This window comes from Sceloporus undulatus, chromosome 5, assembly GCF_019175285.1.
Source record: "Sceloporus undulatus isolate JIND9_A2432 ecotype Alabama chromosome 5, SceUnd_v1.1, whole genome shotgun sequence".
NCBI classification, from domain to species: domain Eukaryota; kingdom Metazoa; phylum Chordata; class Lepidosauria; order Squamata; family Phrynosomatidae; genus Sceloporus; species Sceloporus undulatus.
Window position 1 is genome coordinate 117,058,034 of NC_056526.1, and position 23,870 is coordinate 117,081,903.

General features: G+C 40.3%; 1 protein-coding gene across 1 annotated transcript in view; it reads right to left on the reverse strand.

Moving 5' to 3' along the window:
• Positions 1-11,801, reverse strand: part of SMIM14 (small integral membrane protein 14) — a 23,756-nt gene extending 11,955 nt beyond the window's left edge. The window contains exons 1-2 of the mRNA XM_042469664.1: positions 11,683-11,801; positions 5,949-5,997 (exon numbers count right to left, since the gene is read on the reverse strand). Coding sequence (XP_042325598.1) covers positions 5,949-5,997; positions 11,683-11,757 — 124 coding nt within the window. The 5' untranslated portion in view covers positions 11,758-11,801. The remainder of the gene's footprint in view (positions 1-5,948; positions 5,998-11,682) is intronic.
• Between the last annotated feature and the right edge of the window lie 12,069 nt (positions 11,802-23,870).

The window sequence follows — 23,870 nt, forward strand, 5'->3', positions numbered from 1 at the left end:
GGGGGGGGGGGGAGGCCCGGGGGCGGGGCCAAACCGGGGCAGGACCGTGTGGACCCACCCCAAACCAGGAAAGTCCCGCCCCCTGGCGGGATATGGCAACCCTAGTGATGGCGAATCTATGGCACACGTGCCAGAGGTGGCACTCAGAGCCCTCTCTGTGGGCACACATGCTGTTGCCCTAGCATAGAGTTTGCCAGAGTTTCTTTCTAGAAAGCCAGAGGGATGTGGCACTTTGCAATAAATAAGTGGGGTCTGGGTTGCAGTTTCAGCACTTGGTCTGTAAAAGGTTCACCATCACTGACATAGATATTGAATGGGGGACACCTGGATGAATGAAAGTACGTGTGAAAGGGATCTAGGAATCCAGGTAGACCACAGGTTGAATATGAGTCAACACCACACTCAGGCCTTCTGGGGTTAGTTCCAGCCATGTGGGATACTGGATGCTTTTTCTTTTTCCTGCCTATCTGGAACAACCCAAACTATAGGATGTTGCAACCTTATCTACTGGGAAATTTGCTGTCACTTATCAATTATGCCCCTGATAAATTGATCAGTTGCCCCTGCCAACTAATCTAATTTAATTTTATATGTGAACAGAAAGATAGTTCAACTTAGACTGAATATATAACAATCTAGTAGTACTAGCTACTGGAAGAGTTTGATGAAGATGTTGAAGAGAAGAGAGATGGGCAGAGATATGTAATCAAGATAAACATTTAGCACTGTTCTTTGAAAGGAAACTTAGAGTGATTTCTCTTATAGTCCAAAAATTCTACCCAGATGTTTTTTCTCAGTTGGATATATTAATATAGCAGCATTTAAGGAACTGTGCCTATGAGATGCTTTAAAAAGAAGCTAAACATTTGGGTTGTTGTTAACTCAAGTCCCTAACAAACATGATTTTGTTTTTCAGATAAGCAACTTAATACATGGGGGGGGGTTAATAGAGAGGAACCTGTAAAAGTGCACATCACTTGAGCTCCAATTTTCAAGGGCAGTATGTAGGGTTATCTGAAATCAAAATAGCTTTTAGCAAACCAGTTAATTATTTGCATATCCCAAAGCAGGCATATCCTGCTTGAGATGCCTTTTAATGAAAAGGGTATTTGTAAAACTGTGAAAGGTATTTTTGGCTTCACATGGCAAATATGTCTGAAGTGTGCTTCTTTGAAAGGGCTTAGAAGAAAATGGGCAAAAAAGGGAGCATTGAAATTGCCGGCTCAGAAAATCTGTGGAGCAAGGATTTCGTCCTCCTTTATGAAATATACATTTAAGAAATATACATTGAACTTTAGAATACCAAGTACTTCCCTAAAAGTATTCCTACTATGAAGATATTCCCTAAAGGCCCCCTGCATAGTTCACTTCTGTCAGCAAGCGTTTTCTTCTGACAAACTTTGGGAACAGGTTACTTTTAATAGTATGTTATATGGCTTTATCTTTATCATCCATAACATTAAATTTATTTATTATTTATGTTATTTCTATGCCACCTTTCTCAGAAAAAGGGACCCAAGGTGACTCACAACCTAAAAACACATTAAAACAAATTTTTAAAAGACGATTAAAATAACCTAACAAAACACTACAAAGTTAAAATTTAAAACATACAAAAGTTAAAAACATAATCTACAACAACTCACCAAATAAATCCAGGGTTGTTGTTGTTTTTAAAGCAGGTTTCTTGTTTTTAATGGCTTAGTTAAGGGCCTAAATACTCAAAAGGCACCAGATCCTGTCTGTTCTTGGAAGTTAAGCAAGGTCAGTCCTGGTTAGTACTTTGATAAGAGGCTGCCCAAAAGACTATGTGCTGTAGGCTATATTTTAGAGGAAGGAATACTACCTCTGAGGTATTCCTTGCCTACGAAAACCCTGAGAACCAGTATGGTATAGTGGTTTGAGTTTTAGACTCTGGAGACCAGGGTCCAAATCACTGCTCAGCCATGGAAACTCACTGGTGACCTTGGGCATGTCATACTCTGTCTGCGTCAGATAAAGGCAAAAGCAAAATCTCTGGGGAAAAACCCTTGCCAAGAAACCCCCATGATAGTTTTGCCTTAGAGTCAACCATAAGTTGGAAATGACTTGAAGGCAAACAATAATTTATTTATTTATTTTTATTTAATTTTGTAAACTGCCTTAATTCCAAGATCTAGGGAAAATATGGGATAGAAAATAAAGATATTGTAGAAAGGACTACACATTTGCAAAATTAAGGATAAACAATCTGTATAATATAAACAGTATGTGGCATATGGGGTAGCCATGTTGATGGTCATATAGCAAAGTAAAATAGCATCCAAAATCCACAAAAGAGTGGACCAACCTGATGAAGAAGCCAGTGGAGCTTTGAAAGCTTGCATCACTTATTTTGTGCATTTTGGTTAGCCCAATAAAGGTACCACTGTTTTGTGGATTTATGTGTCATGTTGTACAAATCTCTGAGGATAAATGTAAAGGACTTTTGAATATTAGAAATGTTCATAGTGTGATAAAAATGTTTTTAATGCAAACATTTTCCTAATTGTCTTTCACAACTGCCTGTAATGCAAGTCATCATTTCTAGACTTGTGCTTTTGATACAGGTTGAGGCATTAACAGTGTGTCCAAGACCACCTAATAAGTTCCTGGTTAAGGTAACATTTTAATTGTGAATTTCCTAGCCACAGTCTTAAAAAAGAATTCCTATGCATTTTGTTCAGAAGTACATTCTTATAACAATTAGGTCAATGGACTGCATTTAGGATTGTTACCTTCTACATTATACCAGCATACAAACTGCATTTCATACAAAGCAATGTTAACATTGCCAATCCTATTTAGATAATGCTATTGATGTATGTGGTGCTTTACACAGTGTGGCTAGTGTACCTAAGTGTGACTTGGGAAAACCATAACCATACTGTGAGAACGTTTGCTGCTGTTGTGTGCCTTCAAGTCATTTCTGATTTATGGAGACAATACCATGCTGGTTCTTCTGTGAGAAAGTACTAAAGGGTAATGTGGCCATATCTCCTTCCGCTCACTTTCAGGTAATTCTGCTACATTTCTTTTTAAGGTGTGTGTGTGTTTTAAAAAACCACAGATGATTAATACACATAACAGAATTACTCATCTTCAGAGGAAGCCAGAACCTTTATCTCTGTGTAGGTCTTTGCTCTTGTTGTCATGTGCCTTCAAGTAGTTTCCAACAGATGGCAATCCTAAGGCAACCCTTAGATTTGTTCAAAGTGGATTTGCCATTGCCTTTCTCTGAGGCTGAGAGTGTGTATTTGTCCAGGATCACTTACAGAGTTTTCATGGCTGAGCAGTGATTTGAACCTTGGCTTTCTGGAATTTAAATTTCAGCTCAGACATGGAATGTCCTTTTTCAGTCTTTATGGATACACATTTTGAATTTTACTTGAAAAATTCTTCAGTTTCAGGAATCTGGAGACCACTACTGCATGGTTATCCCAAAGCAAATGCTCGCATTTCATATTTTTGTTAATACTGTTACAGGTTGTCAGGAGACAAAAACAAACAACTCCCAGCCATTTAAACATCCACAGAAAGCTTTTTGTGTGTGTGTGTGTGTGTGTGCCAAGGATTTCATGACTAAGTTAGTTTCTAGCAACAGAACAACAGACGTCATTCTGACTTCAGCTAAGCTACAACCCTTCTGCTTACTAAACCAATCTCCACCCAAAATCATAGCCATTACTGCATACTTTTTAACCAAGAAGTGTTTATACAGCAAGAACAGCTGGATCCCAGACAGGAAGTGAAAGAATGCATAGCTGGAGACATACGGCAAATAATTTGGGGAGTCAAAACCATGAGGCCAGGAGAAGGATAAGTCGCCAACAACTCTTGCTCAATTCTTAATAAATAAAAAAAAATCATATCCTATGAAGACATTTGGCCTTTTCAGTTGATATTATTGTTTGCCCTTTGGATTTTTTTTTAATGGGGTTCAGGGGCTACATACAGTCCATGGGCTGCCCTTTCCCCAACCTGCTCCAAATCTTGCAGAAACTTTTTAAAAATACCTTAGAGTCAGACTGTAATAAAAATTGGGGTCCAACGGATCTAGAGGATGAATGACTGATTTCCAGTGTAACATAAAATCATTTATACTGTAATATATTGTGTTACAAGAGTGACTAGACTTTTCAATCAATTGAAGAAGTTGATTATGGATACCAATTCATAAAAATCTATAGCATACTGAATTTATTAACATGTAAAATAACACAAGATCTTTTATTCATTTATCATTAAAAATCTGCTCTATATGTCCTTTTCAACTGTGGCAGAAAGATGTAAAATAGGTAACCACACAACAAGGATTCAGAAACACCAGGCTTTACCAGGAAACTCAGGTGTGTGTATCCCCTGATCAGAGTATCAATGCTTTCTAAAACTGGAAGAGCAACTTACAATTAAAAAACATTGATGTTCCTCATTTTCTTTAGCTCAGATCACTAACACTGCAAGCCATATCATGGCATGATTTTTCACATTTTATGGATATTTTCACATGCAGGAAAAAAAGCCAGGAGTAAAAGGCATTTTCCTGGCAAAGTCACACGATCGCAGTGAAGATTTTCAGACACATTGTGACCAGAGAGGACGTATCCTGGGAAGAACCAGGAATGCTCAAGCAACAAACCATTCACATTGTGCCCCTCTGTCCTGAAGAAGGATTCAGAAGCTTTGTCCTTTGCTTCTGGTCACCTTGGTCAGAAACTGAGCAGCTGGCAGAGCAGTGACTGAGAGGCTTCTTGCCTGCCCTGGCCTTTGCCATGCGGCTGGCACAGGTAAGAGGCTTCGCAGTTACTGGTCGACAGCTGCTCCCAGGGTGACTGGGTGCCAAAGGGATCAGTGACCAATATTGGTTGTTTTGAATTAGCAGTAGAACAGTAGACCTAATAACAAGAAGTACAACATGGGGAGGGGGCTAGGGTTGTCATCCAAGAGGAAAGGGAGTGGTAACTGAGAAAAGTTGGAGGAAAAAAACACTAGAGAGGACTGGGTTATGAAGCCCCCCCCCTTCAGAAGTGCTTCCATAGTTTTTAGTTTTTTTAAATGCACAAAAGTAGTTGTACAAATATGTGTGTGTGTGTGTGTGTGTGTGTGTACGCACTTTCATGTCACTTGTTGACTTATGGTGACCCCATGAATTTCACAGGGTATTCTAAGGCAAGGAATACTCAAAGCTGGTTTTGCCATTTCCTTCCTCTGAAATATAGTGGGCCCTTGGTATCCACTGGGGTTTGGTTCCAAGACCTGCCACAGATACCAATCCAAAGAATCCGTGGATCTGGAGGGCCAAGTCCATCCAAGTACTAACCAGGACTGACCCTGCTTAGGTCCCAAGATTAAATGAGATCTGGTGGCTTTAGGATATTTTGGCTAGAAAGACATAGGAGGGTTAAATATTGAAGACAATGTCTGAATTCTTATAAAAAGGCAAAGCAATCGCAGAACAAAGATCACAGCTAAAAGCACCCAGGCCTTCCATTTCAAACCAGTGTCTCCACAGGTGTATTTTGCAAAACAAACATGTTAGAGATAGTGTGATCCCATCACCCTATATCTCACTTTATTCTGTTTACACACTGAATCCTTTCTTTACGCATTGCATTTAAAGCAGAAAATGTCTAATTACTAGTTTCCCATTTTGACTGAGCTAAGAAAATATAGCTACCAGCTTTAGAAAACACATACGGTATGTATTATGCTTACATCATACTGTGGACATATATTATGGCTTATTGGTAACTACACCAAGAAACCATAGTTTCCGGGTTACTGGTATAAAAGAGAAGAGGTACATTCATAGGCAAAAGGCATATATGTAACTTGGCTTAATAAGGCAAGATCTGATTGCCTGAGTATGGTCACTATCTGGCCTTCAGGCATAATGCTTTACTATTGTTCTGCTTTTCCCTGTTACTCACATTCTTGAAGGCATTCTGTGTCTGTGCAGTAGGACTGGGATTGTCGTAACTGAAATGAAGAAAAATGACACAAAACTGATTAGGAAAAGGAGACTTGGCTATCTCAAAAATTAGTTGGGCAATCAATTGAATTTCAGCAATCAGAATAACTCCCGAGAATCAAGTGTAAACTGTTAGGAAGTCAACATATTTGATCACTTACATAGGTTCTAATATATCAAAAGTATACTTCTGTATCAGATCTCTTGGGCCTCTAAATGTCCTTGTTTGTTTCAGTCACTGACTCAATAGGAATTTCATAAACCAACACTTACATATATTTCATTCACTCAGTGGATATGCTCTAGTTGGGATTATCAGTTGGAACAAAGTTTTGGTCTTTATACAAGTAGCAGTAGATATAAACAAGATGCGTCCAATCATTGTATGGCACAATTTGCCAGCAATACCCTGCTGCATTCTACACAGGACAAACATGCCAGTTTTTGTGTAAAATGATAAATGACTTCAGGCTAGCCATTCTTGAACAACAGATTTTCAAAGGCAGGTTCCAGTGTAAATCAGCACTGAAGAAAAATTCACCATGGTTACATCTACACTGCAGAAATAATCCAGTTTGATATCACTTTAACTGCCATGGCTCAATATTATGGAATTCTAGGATATGTAGTTTGTTGTTGCAGGAAGGCTAAATGTCTCACAAAACTACAGATCCCAGAATTCCATAGCACTGAGTGGTGTCAAATTGAATTATTTCTGCAACACGGATGCAAATATATATGTTTTTGTTTTTGTAACAACACAGTAACACAGCTACTCCACTGGCCATTGTCAGAAATTAGATCTATGTTGATTTTTATTAATTGTTCTTCAAAGGCCTAGGGGAAATGTTTGGAAAGTTTCATTTGCCAATAAAATGTACTATTATTAACATGTCGTTTACCAGTAAAGTCAACATATTGTTTTTAGTAAAGATTCAAATGTCATTTCCATTTATTTTATTTTATAAAACAAGACATACATTATATTATGATTATAAAAGTTATGAAAAAGCATGACACGAACCGGTATAACATTTTGAACTTGCTAAAATTTTAAACATACTGTATATCCAGCTACATAAAGAAACTGATATAGCACAGCCCTCAGTCCTTGCCTTGATCTAGGAAATGTAGCTTTTGGACCTTTAAGAAATTTGCAAAAACCAAGTACTAAATCAAACCAAAAGTGTTATAACTTTTCAAAGTCTTCGCAAAAGATTCAAAATTGATCAAATCTGCCCTGATAAGATGCTTGGAACAAAGGTATTACAAATAGACTGTACTGAAGATGTTTATTTACAAATGGAGGTAATAGTTTTTACAGTTCAGATATATCAGCTTGAACAGTTCAGTGTGTTAGCAAGCCTTTTAATTAAAAACAAATTGTATATTCATTTCCATCACCACCAACATCACCCTTGAACGTTCAAAAGCCAACACCTATGGCTGTTCCAATAGGAATGACACACAAATGTATAAATCTAGCAAGTATTTTAGTCTATGTTCACTGGACACAAATGAGTGGGCAATTCTTCTGCATGAAATCCAGTGAAAAGAATGAGAGATATACAAGTCCTCTTTGCAGAACCATTAATTTTATATAGGGTTTCAGTGTAGGAGATCTTCCCAGTGGACAGTAGTTTGTATGATGTGACATACATGTGAAAGTCATTGCTTACTAGCTAAAAAAAAAAAGTAGTCTTAAAAAGCAATATCCTGCACTTGTAATTCAAAATGCCTTTCTGAAGTGGTGTAAACACAAAACATGCAATTTTAGTTTCTTACCAAAAGAGGGCAATGTCAACATGAACAAGTTAACATCTAGAAACAAAAAGTACGGTTTGGTCAACTTAATAAACTCTCTAGACATCTCTTTCTCTCATTATACTCATACTTCAAATAAGGGGGTAGGGATATGTCATGAAAGAGGAATGGTCCAACAAAATGGACAGCTCAATCTTCAGGATCAATAGGAGCCTGGGTTCTAGCTCTTATTTGGATGGTGATTCATCATTGGCTTCCAAATAGCAGTTAACTAAACTGATTCTTGGTTAAAGAAAAAATAATAAACACTATCACATCTTGCTATGTTGCATGAAAAACATGTTCTGGCTTGTCTCTGTTTTTCTCTGTTCATGCTAGCTGTAGGTTCAGTATGACTCGAGAAAACAGCAATACTGTACTCAACCTGGTTGCCCATGCACAGCAATATTTTAGCTCTGAATGGCTTGGCATTATGTTAGGATAACAAGTGAAAGTTCCCTGATTTGTGTATAGCCCTCTCATGAATCCACAACAGATAGGCAGCATGAAAAGACATCGACGCTACCTGATTCATGCTTAATATTTACATTATGCTCTCTTTTCAGAAAAGTGTTTTTTTTTCTGCTCAGATCTTGCAGATGCAGAGCCATGTTCTCTTTGATTAAGTCTATCCATCTGGTGTGTGGTCTTCCTTCCTTTCTACTGTCCTCTATCTTTCCAAGCATCATCATCTTTTCTAGTGAGTCTTCTCATGATGTAGCCAAATACAACAGCCTTTATTGAATCATCTTGGCTTCTAGGCAACATTCAGATCCAATTTGTGCCCATTTTGTTTGTCTTTTTAGCTGCCCACAGTATCCGCAAAATAGATTTTCTTTCTATCATCTTTCTTCACCGTCCTGCTCTCACTCCCAAACATAGTGACGGCATGAACAATTCTTCTAGTATTCAGTTGTACAGTATATCTTTGCACTTTAGGATCTTGTCTAGTTCTTTCATAGTTACCCTTCTTAGTCTTCTTCTGATTTCTTGACTGCAGTTTCTGTTATGGTCATGGATTAATCCAAGATATGGGAAGTCTTTGACTATTTCTGTGTCCTCATCATCCATATTGGATTTGTGAATATCCTCCGTGATCATCATTTCAGTTTTCTTAATATTCAACATTAAACCTGTCTGTGCACTTTCCTCTTTGACTTTCCTTAGTACAGTGGACCCTTGTTATCCATTGAGGTTTGTTCCAGGAATCCCTGTGAATAACAAAATCTGTGTGTGCTCAATTCCCATTAAATACAAAGGCATAGCAAAATGGTGTCCCTTATATAAAATGGGAAAATTAAGATTTGGTACTTGAAGCTTATGCTTTTTTTAAAATATTTTCAAGCCGTGGATGCTTAAATCCGTGGATAAGGAGGGCCAACTGTAGTAGTTCCAAGTCATTGTTATTTTCTGCTAGTATTATGATGTCATCTGCTTATCTCTTAGATTGTTAATATTCCTTCCTCGTCTTTGCTCCTCCTTCCTCTAAATCAGGGGTAGGCAATCTTTTTGAGCGGGGGCCCCGGTTGCTTCCCTCAGACAACTGGGGGGGGGGGGGGCTGAAGCCAAAAAAATAAATAATTAAATATTTTTTTTAAAAAATTAAATAAATAAATAAACCAAGACAAATGTAGGACAAAATTTTCAAATGGAGGGCACTTTTATTAAAAAATGGAGGACATGCAAAAAAAATTTTTGCTGATTTTTTAAAATTTTTTAATATAAATGCATGTTTTGGAGGCTTCTATAGACAATTGCCCCCGCCGCCCGCCGCTTGCCCCCCCTTGCCCGCCCCCTCCTGATAGGCCAAAAGCCCCATGCCCTCACGTGAGAGGCCAAAGGCTCTGGCGCCAATTGGCGGCAGGACCGGGCTGGGGCCGGTCCCAAGGCCTTGCTGGGCCGCATCCGGCCCGCGGGCCGTAGGTTGCTTACCCCTGCTCTAAATCTAAGCTTGCTTTTCATATGATATTTTCTACATATAAATGGAACAAATAGGGTGATAAGATGCATCCTTGTCTAACTCCCTTTCCAATTGAGAACCACTCTTTTTCTCTGTATTCTGTTCTAACTCTAGCCTCTTGTCCTACGTACTGAGTGTGCATCAGGGCAATCAAATGTCTTGATACACCCAGCTCTTTAAGTGCAATCCACTGCTTTATGTAATCTATGCAAAGGCTTTGCAATAGTCTATAAAGCGCATGCTGATTTTCTTCCAGTATAATATAAAACCTTTAAATAAAACAAACTTTGCAATAAACTTTGCTATCACTGAATTAATAAGAAATCACTTTCTATTTATGAGATACATTTTTTGTAATAAAATTAGTAAAATAACTTCCTAAACCTTGGTGTTGGGTGTTTTTTTTTATATCAATGCTACATAATGAATCCTTCCTGGACTTTACTATTTCCAATTAAGAGAAAGGAACTGTGGCTTCTTAAAATGGCCTCCTATATATACACACACACCACCCTATATGTAAAAAAACCCCTATGCTCAAGAGATACCAGTTCTACACCCCTTTTTTTATTCCGACATGGCTGAATATGTACATTCTTCTCTTGAATAAAATGTTTCCTTGTTGGGAAATATTAACAAATTTTGCAGATGTTCAGAAGCCCAGGTTAGTCTGAAGTTAAGTCTCACTCTGCTTGGTTCTATGTTTATTTGGCTAATATTCTTTGCAAATGCCATGTTAATTGGATATTTTAAGGAAAAACTGAGCTTTTGCATGTGGTTTTCCCTTTCTGAATGGTTCAAATGATAAGGCTTTGTGGCTGACAGTAGCTGTTTTAAGTGATAATAGGCTGTTCTTTGGTCCCATCCATCCCCAGAACCTCTGAAAGGAATTGGGCTGAACTGTTGCACAAAAACTTGCATTTTCATATAAAACCCCATATAAAATGTCAAGAAGGTGTAAGACGATCCATACAATGGAACATTCAGGATCTTCTCAACAATAATGTGTTGATTCTGGACACAAAAGTGACATGGCTGCTATCTGAGTACAGTATCAGTTGCAGCAAAGGATCCAAACCTCCTTCTGAAAAAGCATGCTGTTTGTTTCAAGGAGGCTGTATTTTTTTCTCTATTCCATCCGTTCTAGGAAAATATATTAATTACTCCCTAAGAAAAAAACCTTTTTAAAAATGTACAATCAAGATAAACGCACATGTATTTCAGACTCACTGGCTTCAATTAAACATTACTGAAATAAATGCTTAAGTTTGGCTGCCCCATCCTCTTAATTTCTTTTGTGCTCCTTCTCAACTCTACTGACTAAACAGTCTCAATCTGTACTGCATAGAGGCACCTGCCTAGCCCTTTGAATATAATGGAGTACAAAACACCACTCCATATGCAATTTACTCAAAAGCTTATGGGCCTTTCTTAACCCAGTTTTAAAGACTGTCCTCTTCCTTTTTTCTGTATAGCAGAGGGAGGAGGAGAGGGAGAAAGAGAGTCTTGCAGATACAACCCTTGTAACACAGAGATGGAGAATATGTGTCTCTGAAGATCTTGTTAGGAATACACTTCTTACCAGCAAAAGCCAGTGTAGCCAATTGTGAGGAATGCTGGAACATGTAGTCCAGAAACATTCGACATCTCTGGTAGAAAACAAGCAAAGTTGGCAACACTTGGTGGGAAGTCTTCTCACTTAATTCTACATAGCCATGCACTTTGAATAATATAGCTATGAGGGATTTTGTAGAAGGGCTGCTCAAAGGAAAAAGATGCATTGAGATAGGCACCTTGCAAATGGGAGGTAATAGGAATTTCAAGGCAAACCTAATCAGAGATTTCATATCTGGTGAAATGCAGATGGAAAAAAACATACAAGTAACATACAAACAAAGAAAGATAGGGAAATATCCTGCATGGTCCTCACCAGATTGATCAGTCTTCTCATGGCATGTTCATATGAACAAATACATTCACAGGGATCAAATCCGCCTTCTGCCATGGTTATTTAGTGGGACCCCAGAACTGGACCTTGACAGCAAATGCCTAGAAAAGAGAAGTTAATGTGTGAGTCACACTTTTTTTTGTAAAAGAGTAGCCATTTTGCATTCCATCTAAGGTAAATTGCATACAAGTGAAATCCCAGTCTGTAACACAGAGAGGGTCACAACTTCAGCAAGAACCAGGCAGAGATATTGAAGGGACTGTTCCAGGCACCTTCTAGTAAGGTGAAATTCATCACTGAATATCAATGAAACCAACAAAAGAAGGCTGGGAATTTTGTGGCTCTAGCCATTTTTGTGGCTCTGGTGGTCCCCCCAGAGAAAAAACCATCCCCATGGAGGGAAGGTTATCCCATCAATTCTAGAAGAATCACGTTTATTTCAGGTTATCTTCGACTACAACAGATATATATATGGAAGTTGTTTTTTCAAACCAGAAATAACACCATGTTTTTCACAAATAGTAGTTTGCTTATTTGATTCAGGAATGCAAATAAGATAATGAAATGGGACAATTTTATGAGTTTGTTTCTCACAGGCTTTCATTTCTTTTTATGTACAGCCCCCCTCCCCTCACACACTTCTGCTCCATGTGGTAAATTTAGATGTCTAATTCATGTGGGAGACACTTGGGCTAAAGTAGGACTAATAAAAGACAGAATAATATTTAGGGCAGAACTGCATGTTCCAAAGAAAACACACAGATCTGAAGAATTTCAACAAAATAGGGAGGGGCATATCCAAATAAGAGTGTGCATGATAATAACTGGAGGAAGAAAGGGATCAAGCACTCCCATCCATCAATTCACTTTACAAACGCCTTCTTGCATCACCATTAACCAGGGCCGCATCCACACTACAGAAATAATCCAGAGTTTGACATCACTTTAATTGCTGTGGCTCAGTGCTATGGAATTCTGGGATTTGTAGTTTGCTGTGGCACCAGAGCTCTCTGACAGAGAAGCTTAAATGTCTCACAAAACTATAATTCCCAGAATTCCATAGCATTGAGCCATGGCAGTTAAAGAGGTGTCAAACTGGATTATTTCTACAGGGCAGATGCAGCCCAGAAGGCATACATTTGGGAAATGTGTCCTCCTCTTCTGTAATTCTTTTTTATGCAAAAGTAATGAAGAATTTAATTGTCATTAGTAAGCACACTAATTAAATAGAAAAACAATTAAATTAAATGTAAACATTCATTAAAACAAAATGTGATCTTTAGGAACCTTTTAAAATTTTGCATCACTAGGCTTCTTCCAATAAAAATGCCTAAATCAGTGTTGGCTCTTATGATGGGTCACATAATTCAATCACACAGAGTGTGATTGTGTGCTCTTTCCTGTTAAGGAACTTAAAAATCAAAGATGCAACAAAAACAATGCCTTAGAGCAGCCTCCAACAACTGAGTGTTTTCTAACTAGGTTGGAATACAATTTCCATTATCCCCAAATATCTAGATCTCGCACAACTTTAATGTCCCACCCACTCAAGCAGAATACAACCTACACCCAAATATGGCAGCCTATCAGGAAATATGCCTTAACTTGATAAATTTTCCTCACTTTGCTGACTGCCAAAATGGGGTATGAGAGAGACTGAGAGACAGAGAAAGAGAGACAGACCTAGCAGTGGTGTCACTAGCGGGGTGTGGACCACATCAGGACACATCATAAAGGGGAGGGGTGACACAGTTGGTCCTCAAACTCCTACCTTTTGGCAGAAAGAGGATGTGGCATTCATCTGCTTCCCTTTAAAATGTTTTAAGAGATAATGGGAGTGTGGTGAAGCTCAGTTGGAGGAGAAAGGAGAGACTCCAGAATTTTTAAAAATTCAAATTTCAAAAAACGTAACATGCACTTTTCTGTGTGTAGGGAATCTGACTTTCCACCTGCCCAAAGGAGACCTGTCAATACAATTTCAGATCCCCCCCCCGTACTGTAGTTTAAAAAGTGCATTTGCAGGTATCAATTTTCTAATGTTTTTTCTACTTCATTTCTTGGATAAAGCTATGATCCAGTTTGTCTACAGACAAGTACTGTATATGTAAATGAAATTTAATGACTTCTCAGTTTGTTATTCACTTTGTTACCAGCGTTCAAGCACAATGGCAAGACGGGGTGTTCTTGTGCTCTGTAGTTTTTTTTTAATTTAGGGGCACAGTGATGCCTGATTTTACCGTAAAATGGAATCCTGAGAGGAGCTGATGCAATTTATCGTGTGTTGTAAAAAACACAGGTATTCCTTTCACAAACTTTCACAACCCTCCCAAAAATTATAAAAGAAAAAGAACATTACTTTCTGGCTGTACCAATTTAATGGGTACAGTTCCTCCACAAAATTGGTTTCTTGTAAGTAATTAAACCACAACCATTTAGTAGAACATAGCTACCACTCACATCTGGTTTGATTAGCACAATACTGCAAAAGAAATACAAGCTGAGTCTTTCCTGTCTGAAATGCTTGGGACCAGAAGTGTTTTGATTTCCACCCAGATTTTGGAATATTTGTATATGCATAATGAAGCGTCTCATGTTTTTATAGACTACAGCAAAGCCTTTGGCTGCCTAGGAAGGCCCTTAAAGACAAGGGAGTGCCAACACATCTGATAGTCCTGATGAGGAATCTGTACTCAGGAGAAGAGGCTACTGTCAGAAAAGAACACAGAGAAACAGAATGGTTCCCAGTTGGCAAAGGCTGCATCTTATCACCCTACCTACTCAACTTATATGCAGAACATCTTGTAAGAAAAGCAGGCTTGGACACAGAAGGAGGAGGAGTGAAAATAGGAGGAAGGAATATCAACAATCTAAGATATGCAGATAACTCCATAATACTAGCAGAAAACCTCAAACACCTGTAACAACTACTAAGAAAGATCAGGGAAGGAAGTGCAAAGGCAGGCTTATAACTGAACATAAAGAAAACAAAAATAATGACCACAGAGAATCTACACAAATTTGGATTAGACAATGAAAAAAATAGAACTAGTAAAAGAATTCTTATACCTGGGAAATCAGAAGAAGATTAAGAGTGGGAAGGGCAGCTATGAAAGAACTAGAGAAGATCCTAAAATGCAAGGATATACAACTGAGTACAAAAGTTAGATTTGTACAAGCCATGTATGGATTTGAGAGCTGGACAATTAAGAAGGACAGGAAGAAAATCAACTCATTTGGAATGTGGTGCTGGAAAAGAGTGCTAAGGATTCCATAGACAGCCAAAAAGACAACCAAATGGGTCCTAGAGCAGATCAAGCCAGAAATCTCCATGGAAGCCAAGATTACAAAACTCAGGTTGTCGTACTTTGGACACACCATGAGAAGGCATGAATCATTGGAAGAAACAATAATGCTAGGAAAGGTAGAGGGAAATAAAAAGAGAGGAAGGCCACATGCAAGATGGATGGACTCTATTAAAGGGATCATGAGTATGAGTTTGCAGGAGTTGAGCAGAGTAGTAGAGGACAGGGGGTCTTGGAGATGTCACATCAGCAGGGCCACCAGGGGTCGAATTGACTCAAGGGCAATTAACATGAGGTACCTTGGAGATGGAACCAAAATCTAAACATTAAATTCATTTCTTTCATATACACCTTAAAGACATAGCCTGGGTTCTATGTATATATAATATTTTGAATAATTTGGGTAATGAAATAAAGTCTGTATACACTGAACAATCAGTAAGTCACTATCTCAGCCACTCATATGGAAAACCTTGTATTTTGTTTCACAGTGTCATGAATTAAACTCATTTAAAATGGGTAGCCAAGTGCATCATCTCAATTTATTCATAATTCTTGTATTTAGATGGGGTCTGAGTTCATCTTTGCTTCAACTAAAAAAAATCACGTTGGCACTTGAAAATTTGCTGGATAACACTAGCAGGAGTTGAAGCTGGTGCAATTCTAGTCAAGCTACTTGGTGATAAGCCAGGTCACACAAACAGCTTGCTCATGTTTGCATTTCCAAGAGCCTGTACATGCTGCCAATTTGGTAAATAAATTGTATGCAGAAGAAGAAACTAACAGTGTTCTGGAAGAATCAGCACTAATTTCAAGCAAATCTAACTCAAGCACTTTTTAAATGGTAGAGATTGTATCATCTTTCATGGTGGGTTTGCAATGTGCAGAATTAATAGCCTAGTTTAAAATCTTTCAGGGGTAGAATCAAAGGATTTGGGATAGGGCACATCAATAATACAATGTATCAAAACATGGTGTTCTGCCAGTGTCACTAGAAAGGCAGATATTTTGCAGGGATTAGTTGCTTCCTATAAATCTGGTTACATAAATATTATGACACTTTTACACCTCAGGCAACTAAACAGTTAATGCAGGTAAGCAAGGAATTCAGCATTGTTGGTTGGTCAGGTTGCTTTGAGTCTGCCTGCAAGAAAGATTGAACACGTCAGCTGAATCATACGTCAAAAGATTTTAAAATGCTAATATTAGTTTTTTAAAAACTGACTACACATGTTTACTCAAACGTTTCATAGAACTTACTCCCAAGTAAATGCACCTAGCATTGCAATCTAGTAATCTCTCTACCTATACTATAATTCCATTGCTTTTATCTTAATACCACTTTCACACATTATTTAAGGGACCTGAAAATAAAAAGGACCTAGGAGCTGTGACAGTAGCCCCATCCCTGAGATTATGATGCTTTGTGGCCCTGCAGCTGATTTTCTACACATGAATACAAAAGAGAAGGTAACACATTCTCTGATTGTTTAAAAAATACAAATTAGTAGCTTTCATATTTTCTCTCTTCAGAGGAGAGTTTTCACACATATAACTTTTCACTCTTGGCCCCATTCACCAAAGGAACACACCCACCCCAAAACGATCTGAAAGTGAATGCTAATATTCACTTGGGCTCAAATATGGTTTTCCACAGTTATTTATCAGTCAGATCCCAAGCTAGGTAAATTTGGGCATCCTTGGCACCCAAACCACTGAACTTCCCTGTGCATATATATCGGAAGGTAAAAATATTGTTAGTGAAGGGCAAATGGATTTTTGACCATTATCCTTCTTCTTCTTAAGAACCTTCTTTGAAAACCAAAAGTATTGCTAACACTCAGAATAACTGCCATAAAACAATGAATAATTTGCAGCAGCAGGTCTGTTATAAAACAGATGTTTGCTAGGCAAATATAATATACCCACCGTTGCATTTTGCATCTAAATATATAGATGAAAGGAGGAAATGAGAAATTTGCTGCAAGACAATTACTAACTTGCATTAAAAATAGTATTTTGTGGTTAATAAGAATGTAAATAGCATATGTTGCCTGTTTTTTAACCTGCAAATAATGTGGTAAGTATACACTGAACTTCATAATGCTACGTACTTCTATATTATTACCTTGCACAATTACGTATACTGTATACCCGACTATAAGTTGACCTCATGTATAAGTTGAGGGCAGGTTTTGGGGACCAAAATGATGGATTTTGATATAACCTGTGGATATGTCGAGGATAAAACTTAGGGGCATGTAACAAAGCATTTCAAGGATGATGCAAAGGAAAATGATGCCAAAGAACTTAGAAAATTCTTTTTGTGTTCATCCTAAAGGCTGGATGGATAAGAAAGCAGAGGAGATCCATGCTTCTTTTTGGTGCTCCCAGGATGGACTAAGCTCTCGCTTTTTACCACACTATTCAGAGAAAGGGGATGGCTCCTTTTATATATAGAGAGAGTTAAAGTACAGTACTTATGTTAACCCATGGATAAGTTGACCCAAGTTTTTAGGTCAATTTTTTAACTAAAATTTCTAGACTTATAGATGAATATATACAGTAATATTATTTCATATTCAGTCCTGAACAAAGGTAGCTTATATTCCAGTAAAGTCAGTACAGGAATGCAGCTTTCACATTGTTTTGTTTTGGCTTATTTACAAATAGGTGTTATCATCAGAAAGTTGTTCACAAGGTTAAGGTGGAATCTCTTTTCCTTAGTTCTATGTCTTTTGAGAAAAATAAGATGATGTGAAGTAGGCCTACACTGTCAATACTTAGAAAAGTATAACCCTTATTCTAATAACTCAGATGCTGGACTACTGACTACTTGGACATCAGTAATTCTTCTGTGACAGGGTGGCAAACTATGGCTCCCAGTTTCCTGGGTTTGACAACTCCACCATTTTTTAAACAAAAGTGAAATGTAAAGCCCCTTCTCACAGGTGTGCCTACTGCAATTTCCCCATTATTTTGCCCCCTTGACCTCTTTTTAGGACTGGGATTTTTTTCCTTCCTCAAATGAGCTCCATTCCCCTAATTAAATCACACTGGGGGATGGAAGAATATATCAAAATTGGCCATTAAGGGCCATGGAGAGTGCAAGGGGCCATTTAAGCTAAAGATATTTTATTTAATGATGGATAAAGCTGATCCAAAGAAAACTGACTCATTTGAAATGTGGCACAGGAGAAGAGGTTGAAGGATACAGAGGACTGCTAAAAAGACAAATAAATGGGTCCTATAGCAAATCAAGCCTGAACTCTCCCTAGAAGCCAAGATGACTAAACTGAGACTGTCATACTTTAGACAGGTCATGAGAAGATAGAACTCCCTAGAAGAGCCAATAATGCCTGGGAAGGTAGATGTGTAGTAGGAAAAGATGAAAACTGCATTACAGATGGATAGACTCAGTCAAGGATAGCTTGGAGGTCTCCCATTCATAGAGTTGCCATTATTGAAGTAGACTTGATGGCATTTGGCATCAACAAATTAGAGGTGCAGGAGCAACAATGTAAGATCTAGGGTTTTTGGCACCCATACTGAAGCTCCCCTTCCTATTCTGTGAGCAAGACTCAAAGATAACTTTACAGTTAATAATCTTGATACCCTTCCATTAGAAGAAATATTATTCAGACAGATCTAATACCAGTAGGAAATTATTTTACATTTTGTGCACAATTATGAAACCAAGTCAAAGGTGTGGTTAACGTATGAATGGTGCCAAGTTTTAATTACTTTACAGCAAATGAGTGACATCATCAGCACATTAAAAAAATCAAAATGTGCACATGGTTCATTTTATTTAACACCACAGTACAAGTCCATAATGATCATATAGACACTCCAATAGTCTGCTACACACTGCATTCTTTGATCCACCACTCCAGATTTACTACCTAATGCATGTTAGCATCCAAACATTAATCCAGTTATAGTTTGATATAACATTGGACACCAGCATGAGCAGCTGCAGCTGCGATGGCATATATAGCACTACAATATGTAGTGTGAATGACATGTAAACCTAGCCATTTGAAAAGGCGTGGGATGAAGGAGCTCTGGAAGAGCACTGCCACACATCCTTTCTGCATTTCTGAGAGAAACTGAAAGCCAAAAGATGAGTAGTTCAGCTAGATCAAACAAGACCAGAATCCACCTTTCATCTCTTGTGTATTCTGAAACAGTCTTTCCTGCCCTTCCATTCCTAGGAACTCCATGAAGCATCAACAATCAAAATCAACCTCTCTCATCTTTCGAGTATCAAAACAAACTTTCCACATTGGAAACCTTCTCATGTTCCGTTGAGGGGATTTTGGTTTCTCACTGAACCTCTATACATTGGGATAGCCTTAAAGGTATAAATAGCTCCTCAAAACTTAGCCTTTTTGCTGCAGTCTGCCATCCCTATCCCCATTTGCACAGTGACTGTTGTCCTGAGACTTCAGTGTGAGTTGCCATTCATTTGTCCATCCCTGTCTAGTTACTCAAACCTTGTGGATTAAGTTGTTCCGGCTTTCCATAGACTTTATCTTCAGGATCGGTACATATAGTCCCTTATACAACCCTCAAATTCCACTATCTTTTTTCAGTTTTCTATAATTGGTGAGTTCTGTGTGCTGTGTGAGGGAGTGAAGTACTCTAGTGTGTGTGTTCTTTTATATTTCTTTTGATGAAAGCTCATGTAGTTCCCCATGCCTGGAGTCTCTATCAGTTTTTACCAGTATAGCTGGTTCTCAGTTCCTGTATATGTTTTCCCCCTCTTGCAAAGCCAAGCTAAACATTCTCCAAACTGATTAAAGATAGATTGCAATTGTCAGTGGAGGCTGTACAAGCCCCACACATTTAGGGTAACATGCAGGTTCTAGACCAGTCTTCTCCAAAGTTGTAACTTCAACATGCTTTGAATTACAATTCCCATCAGTCCCTAGTGACGATACTCAATGCTCAGGATTTATGGAATGCCCAGTTTAAAAAAAAATCTGGTGTCTTCTAGATTGGAAAAAGCTGACCTAGATCCCCAGAAGCATGCATTAATATGTAAACATATGTACTCTAGTCCTTCCAGTATAAACCAAGACTCGCAGGTTTACACCAAACATTCTTGCAGTATCCACTTGACATAGTAAATAGATTAAAAAAGCAAAATGGATACCCATAATTCACCAGATACCACACAAGATCAGCACAGAAAGTAAGAGGTTACTGCTGGTTGTTCCCTATGCCAGGGATGGGGAACCTGTGGCCCTCCAAATAATGCTGGACTACAAATCTTAGCAGACCTAGCCAGCATAGACAGTGATAAAGGCTGAATGAAGTTACCATGCAACATCTAAAAGAGGTTAAATTGCTTATCTCTGCACCTTTCAGCTATAGCCTGCCAAATACAGCATACACTATCTGCAAGTATCCTGCAAAATGGTTCTTGTCTCTCACATGTCTTGGGAGAGGAAGTCAGGGAAAGTGGGCGACCCTTCCTTGAATACAGAAGAGTCTCCAATCACTCATCAATGATAACGGATCAACCAACAGGAACTAGCAGAAGCTTTTAATTCAAGAGCCAGCTCTGTTCCTATATCTACCTCAGTAACACTGTCATGGAACAACAGCCATACCATTAAACACTCATTCACCTGCACAATCCCTAGTGGCATCATATGACAGCAGTGCTGTCTTGGTCAAGCCAGAGTAACTCTACGCAAAGGAATAAACAGCAATAAATCAGACAAGAAAGAAAACACAGACACATACACACACACAAAACAGGTGCAGGAGCGTTTCAAGCCTCCTGAACATCCAGTACCCAACTTGGAAGTTGCTCTGTGTGTGTATGTACCTTCAAGTTGCCTGTTGATTTATTATGGCCCCATGAGTTTTATAGTGTTTTCTTAAGCAAGAATTACTTAGAGGTGGTTATACCAGTTCTTTACTCTGAAATATAGCCTGCAGCACTTGGTATTTACTGGTAATCTCCCATCCAAATACTAACCAGAGCTGACCTTATGCAGCTACCCAGATTAGACAGGATCTGGTACCTTTAGATATTTGGGTTCATTGAAAATTTAAAAGGGAGATTGAAGCTAGAAGCTGTTAAGTTGGAACTGATAATACAAATCTGACACTATAACACTTACACTGAACACCCCCTGTAGCACCCAACTTTCTCAGTGGTTCCCAAACTTTGGTCCTCCAAATGTTTTGGACTTCAGCTGTCAGAATTCCTGACTATTGACCAAGCTGGCTGGAGCTTCTAGGAGTTGAAGTCCAAAACACTTGGAAGATGAAAGTTTGGGAATCACTGAATCTATCTGATGCTAACCCAAGCTGTCTTGGACTACAACTTCCACACCACAGCGAACGTGACCAAAATGGATCCATGCCTGGAGCATCCAAGCAGCAGCAGGCGCATCCACCCACCTCCACCTCAGCCTCCTCTCTGCCCTCCGCCTCCGGCCAGGAATTGCCCAGCGCGGAGGTGCACGAGGCGGAGGAGGCAGTGGGTGGCTGCCTGCCTGATGCCTTGGCGCAGTGCGCGGGCGGTGAGCGCCAAGACAGCAGGCACCTCTGCCTCCTCCTCCGCTTTGGTGCGGCCTGGAATGAGAAGGAGGAAAAGGGAGGTGCGTCTACTGTGCGCGCCCGCGCCCCCTGCCCAACTCCCTGCCACCCTTCCCCACCTCCCCGCGGGCCCGCGCCACCCAACCCTCCTCCTTCACCTCCTCTCGCGCGGCCTGGAACGATGAGGAGTGGATAGCGCAGCCGCATGGGCCCCGAACCGGGGGCTGGGGGCCAACCGGACCGTGACCAGGAGGGCCCCCGCCCCCCAAAAGCGGATTTGTCCCGGGGGCCACCGGGATATGGCATGCCTAAAAGTGAACAGAAAATGGGAGTCCTTTCCCCCTCCCAGAACTCAACTTCCCAGCATGCACTGAGAGAAAAACTGCCTCACGTGACAGAAAATGGGAGTCCTTTCCCACTCCCAGAACTCTCCCAACTCCCAGCATGCACCGCGGGAAAAGCGCGCCTTCACGTGACAAAAAATGGAAGTCCTTTCACCACTCCCAGAAACTCCAACTCCCAGCATGCATTGCTGCGGAAAAGCGTCTCATCGTGACATCCACTCCCCAGAACTCCAACTCCCAGCATGCAAAGCGGAAACAGTTCAGCTCACGTGACAGGAAAATGGGAGTCTTTCTTTCTCCCTCCCAGAACACCAACTCCCAGCATGCAAAGCAGGAAAAGCATGCCTCACATGACAGAAAATGGGAGTCCTTTCCCCCTTCCAGAACTCCCAACTCCCAGCATGCAAGCAGGAAAGCATGCCTCACGTTACAGAAAATGGGAGTGCCTTTCCCACTCCCAGAACTCCAACTCCCAGCATGCACACCGCGGAAAAGCATGCCTCACGTGTACAGAAATTGGGAGTCCTTTCCACCTCCACAACTCCAACCCCAGCATGCAAAGCGGGAAAAGCATGCCTCACGTGACAGAAAATGGGAGTCCTTTCCCCCTCCCAGAACTCCCAACTCCACATGCACTGAAGAAAAGCAATGCCTCACTGAAAGAAATGGGAGTCCTGTTCCCCCTCCCAGAAACCAACTCCCAGCATGCAAAGCAGGAAAAGCATGCCTCATGTGACACAAAATGGGAGTCCTTTCCCCTCCCAGAAACTCCCAACTCCCAGCATGCAAACCGCGGGAAAAGCGCGCCTCCACGTGACAAAAATGGAAGTCTTTCACCCTCCCAGAACTCCAACTCCCAGCATGCAGTGCGGGAAAAGCGTGCCTCATGTGACAGTCCCCACTCCCAGAACCCCTCCCAGCATGCAAAGGGGAAAAGCATGCCTCACGTGACAGAAAATGGGAGTCCTTTTCCTTTCCCCCTCCCAGAACTCCAACTCCCAGCATGCACCGTGGGAAAAGCGCGCCTCACGTGACAAAAAGTGGGAGTCCTGTTCCCCCTCCCAGAACTCCCAAATCCCAGCATGCAAAGCAGTAAAAGCATGCCTCATGTGACAGAAAATGGGATCCTTTCCCCTACCACAACTCCAACATCCCAGCAAACCGCGGGAAAAGCGCCCTCACGTACAAAAAATGGAAGTCCTTTCAACCCTCCCAGAACTCTCCAACTCCCACATGCAGTGCGGGAAAGCGTGCCTCATGTGACAGTCCCACTCCCAGAACTCCAACTCCCAGCATGCACGGGAAAAGCATGCCTCACGTTGACAGAAATGGGGATCCTTTCCCCCCCCAGAACTCCAACTCCCAGCATGCACCGTGGAAAAGCGCGCCTCACGTGACAGAAAATGGGGAGTCCTTTCCCCCTCCAGAACTCCAACTCCCAGCATGCAAAGCGGGAAAAGCATGCCTCACGTGACAGAAAATGGGAGATCCTTTCCCCCTTTTCAGAACTCCAACTCCCAGCATGCCACCGCGGGAAAAGCGCACCGTCACGTGACAGAAAATGGAAGTCCTTTCCCCCTCCCAGAACTCCAACTCCCAGCATGCACCGAGAGAAAAGCATGCCTCACGTGACAGAAAGGGATCCCTTTCCCCCTCCCAGAACAACCACCCCAGCATGCAAAGCAGGAAAAGCATGCCTCACGTGACAGAAAATGGGAGTCCTTTCCCCTCCCAGACTCCAACTCCCACCATGCAACAGGAAAAGCGTACCTCACGTACAGAAAATGGGAAGTCCTTTCCCCCTCCCAGATCCAACTCCCAGCATGCAAGCAGGAAAAGCATGCCTCACGTGTACATAAATGGGAGTCTTTCCTCCCTCTCAGAACTCCAATTCCCAGCATGCAAAGCGGGAAAATGTTCAGCTCACGTGATAGAAAATGGGAGTCCTTTCCGACTCCCAGAA